Raw genomic sequence first — 7,935 nt, 5'->3', positions numbered from 1 at the left:
GAGGAGAAGGTTAGCGCAATGTGTCCGCACAGAGTAACATTACATTCAGAACGCACCAGCTGCACACCCCAGCTGCTCACTCGAAAAATAACTCGTTTTCCTTTCCTGATAGCTGATTTTCTACTTTATTTTTATGAGAGGCAGATATGCACCAGAGTTAAACATGAAATACCTTCCGCTGACACCTTATGCATCTTTTCCTATCTAACCTTTGTGTCTTAAGCCTCTTTCTATCTTTGTCTTCTAGTTCATCCCACATCTCCTAGCAAGCAGAGAACAGCACTAAAGCTTTTGTTTGGATCTCGGAATTAATTATATTTACTCCCAAACTAAATTTACGGCCTGAGATTCTCAATTTCAAGGATAATCAAGGGAAACTGTAGCATTTTGTGTAGGGTGTAGTACGGTTGTATGTTTCTTTAATTCCTCCCTTAATGAGCTGTGACCAGACTCTTAAAAAACTACCAGGCCAGATATAAAAAAAATAACTAAATCAGTAATTTATATTAAAGAGATGGTACAACTTTTTTTCAATGTAACCATTCCAATTACTTTCAAAGCATCAGATACTTACTCAGGACTACAAACCATAACTTTCTCTCTGAGACCTTAATATTACTGGTTGGCAAGACTGCCATCCCACAGGACTTCGCTTTTGCCTGTTACCTTGTCTTGTCTGTCCAAAGCACACCCCTCTTGAATCAGAGTTGCTATAACATCGGTGTTCCCTACGACAGCAGCCCGGTGCAATGCTGTCTGATCACCCTGCAAAAAGAAGCAAATTTGTAATCGGTACCATTCCCGCCTCATTTTGACTCAATGCAAACGCGTAGCACACACACAGGGGCTGCGTCTTCAACACATGTACTGTTAAATCCAAGCTGCCTTTGAAAACAGTCCCCATAAACACCTATCATTAAAGCTTCCAAGATTAATGAAGTTATGGAAAGTATCAGAGAGCTACAAACCAACTGTTTACAGAAGTTTGCAAGTCATCACAATCCCACATACAGCGCTGAAGCATTCTAAAAATATGGTAGTACTAGAAGGCAGTGAATCTAACACATTTGGCACTAGGTGTCTAATAATCAACAGTATCTGTAGGGAACTAAAGGGAATTACAGGCTGTCATAATTCATCATAGTGATCCTCCAGTACTTAGACTAACTGGATGAGGCTCTCCTGTTTTGGCTCTGATTGCTCCATCAGCCCTGCTTAGGATAAGGAGCGTGAGATGAGATCAGCCTCTTCAGCACCTCTGATGAATTTACTAATTAGTGCTAAGAGTGGAGGCAATTTTAGGATGAACACCACAACTGCAAGACCATCAACTTATTTCATTCAAGCAATGGAGCGATCTTGAGGTCCAAACGACTTTCATTTCTCATTGACCTGCCATGTAGCAGCAATGAGCAAGTTTCTTACATCAGTTTATTTCCTTTATGGCCAAGCCTCCAAAAGAAATGACGCTGATGGGGTCATCTGGTCTGACTGCCCATTTATCTCCCTGCTAACCACTGTTGAACTCATTCGCTGAGCTACAGAGCCCAAGATTAATTTTCTACAAAACTTCCAGAAACTGAAGACTAGGAAAATTCAAACTACAGGCCTTGCCCATCTATATATTTTTACGTGCATTTTGGTGAGACTGCAATAAAAGAGGGGGAATAGGAGGATTTATGCAGCAGCATGTAGGGATGTAAGACACTGACCGACAGGAAAATGAGCTGCAGAAGCTCCACTGCTGCCACAACAACCAGTCTTGGCTTTCCTTTGAAGTTGCTTTGAACCTCTCATGCTGAAGCACAGCCTGAGTCCAGCCATGAAGACTAGCTTCAAAGCTGCACACAGGCTTTTTTGGGGGATGAATAAACAGAGTGGGAATCCAATCCACTGCTGCATATCTAGATAACGGTCACGAAAAACACACGCAGGGCGGAGGTATGCAGTGTATCCTGAGGAAAAAAAGCTTGCAGGAAGCTAGTCCTACATAGATACAAAACTTCTCTGCTACAAATCTTTATCAGATAATACCACATTATATTAAATAGTAAAACTAAAGGAATTTCTGTATTTTCTGTCCTACTGTCTACAAGTCTTTAGATAACTGGATAATTTCGATAATTTCTTCTCAAGGGCAATTAGCAGCTGACTTAATAATTGCTCTTGGTAGGGTTCTTTTGTGCTAATGACACTAAAATAGTTATTAATCCATAAGGGAAAAATGAGCATTACCAACCACAACCTTTTAGTAACCCCTGTAATACCAATGCCCACCACCAGTTAATCGTTAAATTGGCTTATAATCATGAAGTTGATTTTTAAAAATTGTGTTGAAGGTTTTTTTAAAAACTTGCTATGTTTTGTCTCTAGAGGTTACATAATGCTACTTTTGTTCTTGTCCCTATTAAGACTGGAAATATATTTTAAGAAATTTTGAACAAAGACAGCAGTGGTTCCAGAAACTGGCACTTTCAGAAAAACACAAAGTATTGGAAAACTGTCAGCACTGCAAGTTCCCTGAACTCGTGTACTTGTTCCAAATTTAAAGATAAACAAAATGTTATGGAAAACGTCCAAATTATACCATCTCACAAGTGCAAGCGTCAGATAGTTTCCAGTAACTACTACTGCACAGAAACCTGCTCGCTGACACGCTGGGGAAGAACTTAACACCCTTTTTTCGGTAACACGTGGTACTGATGACTGGCCCGGCTACCGCTACTGCAGCAACGGGTAATGTGGACAGTGCAAAGGTCATTTTATCTGACTACCATGAATTGGAAACTAATCCGCCAACCTATCCCTGCCAACTTGTGTTGCAGCACCAGCAAAACTACAGAAGATATTATCATAAAGACTAAAAGAAGATGACATCTGTCATTGCAATGCATGGAGCTTGAACAACGAATGGTTGGTTCCTAATTCTTTACAGTCCAGAAAATTGATCGTGGAGAAGACCAAATTGGGGGTGGGAATGGATTGTATTGGATTTAGTTTGTAATTAAGGATCTTCCCGCTGGGGCAGTTTAAATCAAGGCTGTTCTTGTCGTTGGCCCAACCCCATCACAGTAATTGCAGGGAGTTCAAAGGCCATTCAGCTTTTTCAGGTTTGTTGATATGGCAGCTACTTCTAATGGCATCTCAGTTAAATTAAAAACAAACACATATTTGGAAAGTGGGAAGCACACCTCACTGCTGCAGGAGCAGGCCTCCCTTGGTGCTGAGGGGCCATTCACCAGGCCTGCAGAATGGCAATGGGACAGCTTCAGCCATGCCCAGGCTTCGTCCCATACTATATTCTGGTCCCCAAAATGGAAGCCCAGGTAGCTGAGGGGACACAAGTCCCACAGATGGTAGGCTCAGGTGCCTCCTGCCCAAGGTGTGGGCTTTGGTGCTGACATCTTCCCTACCACAAGCATGGGGAGAGCCAAGCAAATAAGGGTAAAGTCCAACCAGCGCCCTGACCAGGTGAATAAATACTTCATCCATGTAACAGGAACTGTCAAAGGGTCTCTCAAACCCTGCCTCACCTGGAATGAGGCATCTCCCAGTGCAGACACCGCAGGTATCAATGTCCTGGTGAAGGTCACCACCCCCAGGCCCCCCAGTCAGCAGGGTAGGACCTGGTCAACCGTTCCCTCATATCTCAGCACACACATTAACCTTAAACTGCTTAAGGTGCTGTGGAAGCTGAACCACCAGATTGCGATGGCCTCTGTGTGCGAGTCACTGAACGACCCAGGCACAGACGGCGTAGCTCAACTATAAATAACACTGCCTGCACTGCTGCCTTTCTGACCTGTTTTGCCTCCCCATCAGCTGAGGAGCAAACCCCCATCATGCCTCTTACGGAGTCAGAGAAAACAGATGAGTGATATTTTTTTCACAGCATGAATTTTCAGACAGTGTAATCACCGACTCATGTATCTTTTTATTAATTGCTAAAATAACTGTCTCTGAAAGCACTCGTCGGACTTCTGCCTTTAGCAAGGCATCAGGGGGCTGTTCCAGAGGCTCAGAGTGCAATTACACCGGTAAATGTGTATTAACTGCACAGACTATTACGCTGAGTACAATTTATGATCCTATTTGTAGGTGATTTATGCCTTAGGAACAGACCGCAGATCAGTAGCAACGAAGAGAGATAACTCCAGTGCTGTGTCACACAAATGTGACCTTGACAGAAACAACAGAGTCTGCCTAAATGCAGACATGGGCCCAAAGCCAAAAAAGACACTTAGGTGCTTAAGTGAAGCTTGGTAGAAGTAAGGTACTTAAGTCTACAACAGTGTGCCTTAAAGCCCCTTCCTCAGCTGCTGCCTAGCCCTGAAAGCAACTGAAACTCGGTTTGAGTTTCCACTTCAACACCCCAGAATCATAGCATCATTTTGGTTGGAAGAGCCCTTTAAGATCATCAAGTCCAACCATTAACCCAGCACTGCCAAGTTACCACTAAACCATGTCCCTCAGCACTACATCTACAGGTCTTTTAAAGACCTCCAAGGTTGGCAACTCAACCACTTCCCTGGGCAGCCTGTTCCAATGCTTGACAACCCTTTCAGTGAAGATCTCAGCTTGCACCCTGCCATGCGGCACTGCAGTCATGGTGGCACCAAGGAGGTCGTCACGTAGCACAGACCCAGGACTGCCGCTTTCCCTAACACAGCCACCTCCCTCCTCTCTCACAGACTTGCTGGAAGAAGCTCCACACAACTTGCAGGTACGCCCACCACCCTTTGAAAAGAGGCTAGCAAAGCAGGTGGCCGCTGGCTTTTCTGCAGCAGTCCAGAGGCTACGGTACTCGCCCAGCTTGTCTTGCCACGACAGCACTGCTGTGTTGAAAGTGCTCCAATTTTAAGAAAAATCTCGGTATTCACTGGGCTAGAAAGAGGAAGAAAATGGTGGGAGACTGGGATAGGAGCCCACACTCCCCAGTGCAGCCGATGCGGGACTGCCCATCGTGAAGGCTCTGCATATAACGGGGCTATTGCACAGCAATGCCCAGCACCAGCTGGTACCTTTCCAAAGGGTGAAACCATGCTCTTAACAGAGAATTTAAACAGGAGAGGGTTACAGTCTGAGTGTCCTGAAGAAAGGGAAATACATAAATCTCCACCTTCTCCATGGATTTTTGGCATTAAGTCTTTCCTTTATCACTTCTGTGTTGGGTAGGCTGGTGGCGCTTTGCTCAGTGTCCTGGTGTTTGCAATTACCTCCTCGAGTTTCTTCATTTGCCGACCAACTTAAAGCAGTGGATGCAACCACTGGGAGTAGGCGCCTAGGAACTGGGTAGGCTTCTATTTTACATCTGAAATTCACCCCAAGGGAAAGGAAACAACACAAGGAACTTACACAGGGTTTCAGGTAGGTATTAGTACTTCTGCCAGTTCTCCTGGGTTACTGCAGTCTCTATTATAGACCCTACTGCCCAAATTCAACGAGATTCCGTTTACCCTGGTTTGTAATACCTGCTACTTTTTCCTTTCTCTGATTTCAAAAAATACTGTAAGCACCGTATTTTGTTTTCCTGCATATTCCTATTCTCCAGAGCATCTATCAGTTGTACAACCTCCTTTAAAGACCCTCTCCAGTGTCACACTTTGCCTCCTCACTGTCCTTCCATGTTTGCAGAAATCACCAAACTGTCTTCCTATAGGAGAATTGCACCAAAATAATCAGCAAAAACTCGTGCCTTCAGTGCCTGATGCTGGATGGCACTTGCGAAGTCTTATACTTTGAAATCAAACCACTACATTTACAGTAGAAAGATCAAAACATTTTAAAGTGAAAATATAACCAAGTGTTAAATACTCGCAGGAGCATACAAGCATATGTGGATATCCTGAAGCAGCTGCACACAAAGGCAACTGAGTGTGCCCTAGTCTTTCTCAATGTCAATGTGCTGTTCTCCTCCTCCTTTGCTAAAGAAAAGCAGTCATCATGATACACAGCAAGAATAATTTCACAAATGATGATGCATGACCAGAAGTGAGCAAGGCCTGAAAAAATAAACATGAAGGAAACAAATCACAGCTTAAACGACACTGAAATGAGAGCACAGGAATGAGCTGCTTTGCATATTTACATTCGGCTAGAAATGATTATGAACCCTAGGTTATTGTTCCATTTGAAATTAATTTTCTGCTTCTTAAACTGGAGCTTCCAGAAGAGAAGTTTCGGAGCCTCGGGCCTTTGTTTTAAATCAACTTGTTTTCCCAGTTAGATTTTCAGAGCGTGCACACAGGACAGGAAACTCGATGCAGAGCACCCAGCACAAAGCCCACCATGCAGCCATGCACCGCAGAAGAGCTCGGTCGTGCCAGACCACCGGGCCAAGGTTTCGCAGCATGCAGCCGTGGGAGACGTCAAGCTCAAGACAGGGTTGATGCACAAGGTTTCTAACCTCCTTCTCTCTTTCTGATCTTCTAGGTTCCTTCCTAGCCTTTCTCTTCTGGTTTCTCTTATCTTTTTCGTCCTTGATTTCCTTCACCGGGACAACTTTCTCCTTGACTATTTCTGAGGTGTGTGCTGTATGGATACTCATGGACCATTCAGAGATGGCATTGGGATCCCAGTAAGAGTTTTCAGTATTGGCAGGGAGAAGGAAAGAGTTAGCTCCCGGAGTGGCGTACTCTACAGAGCTGGACTCCACCGGTTGAAATTCATAATAATCCCACTCCAGGCCACTGGAGGTCATTCTTCAACTAATTCTTACGGCTCTTACTGTGTTTTAAAGAATGTATCTGTAGAACATGAAGCGAGTGTTTTAATGTCTCCACAGCAACTTTTAAGTTTCTGCTTATCATGTGGCAGATGAAAAGTTAGTCTTGCATTTGTTCATTAGCTACAGAGAGTCAACTCCAAAATAAAATGTGTTTAGGTTTCTCTTGTTATTTAGAAAAATACAATATATGTCATCTTTTTAGACTCTGCAGATTTTTCTGTTATCACAAAAATGCCACAGACAAAAATCAACTACGTAATTTACTTTTCAATTAAATATAATATTCCCCACTCTCACAAGTGATTTCATCTCTGAACCTAAATCTGTATTCCTGAAAAACTGCAATGAAATGTACAGATGTTAATCAACACCTGAAACTAAGATGCCTTCACTGCCAAATAAGCACAGAGTAAAAGTGACAGAAGGCATAATCAATAGATTGCAACTAAAAGAGAGTATGAATATACTGTGTGGCACATAAAGTGTAAAAATTAATTATACAAGGAGAAACCATAAATAGAGAACCTTCTTTGAAGACCTATGTAAAAGGAAAGCAGAAATATTTTAGTTAATACCTTTCACAAGCAAAAATCTTCATCTGGAATGTTAGCCTTCCTCCTCCTCTGAGACAAATACAAACACACCCTCTAAGATTCAGCAACTGTTGAGGCTCTCCTCAAACCCAACCACATTACTAGTACTAAATACAGAGCTAAAATCAAAATACATTTTAAAGAAACAGCATCTGTGAATCAAGCATGCATCTGTACAGATTAGTCACCACATTTAGAAGCGGTATCCAGTTATTGTGAACAAAGCCCCTGAGAAGCTTGCAAGGCAAGTGAAACAGGTCTTCTATGAGCTGACTATTTCTACAGTACAAGACTCTTCACTAAACTGAAAAGATGTTAAACACCAATTCACTGGTTTCTATTATGGCTATCACGTTTACATATAAACAGACTAGTTTTTATTCCTAGAGAATTACAAAACCCCCAGACTTACTCAAAAAACAGTTTTCACAGAAACCCAATTTGATCAAATCAGTGGAAGCTCTTGCCTTCTTAGAGCAGCAACTTGCTTTTCCCAGGAAAACTGACTGTATTTGTAAAATACCTGCAATTTTGTCTTAAATATGTGATGAATCATTTTTGCTGGGAGAAATTGAAAAACATACTCAGGATACATCTGAATAAACTGATACTACC

At 42.6% G+C, this 7,935-nt stretch overlaps 1 protein-coding gene across 1 annotated transcript in view; it reads right to left on the bottom strand.

The window, feature by feature from the left end:
• Positions 1-7,935, bottom strand: part of ANKRD6 (ankyrin repeat domain 6) — a 35,453-nt gene that overhangs the window by 15,717 nt on the left and 11,801 nt on the right. The window contains exon 3 of the mRNA XM_009887534.1: positions 657-765. Coding sequence (XP_009885836.1) covers positions 657-765 — 109 coding nt within the window. The remainder of the gene's footprint in view (positions 1-656; positions 766-7,935) is intronic.

The sequence above is a fragment of the Charadrius vociferus genome, unplaced genomic scaffold (assembly GCF_000708025.1).
Source record: "Charadrius vociferus isolate BGI_N301 unplaced genomic scaffold, ASM70802v2 scaffold185, whole genome shotgun sequence".
NCBI lineage: Eukaryota > Metazoa > Chordata > Aves > Charadriiformes > Charadriidae > Charadrius > Charadrius vociferus.
This window is presented reverse-complemented; position numbering and strand designations above follow the sequence as displayed.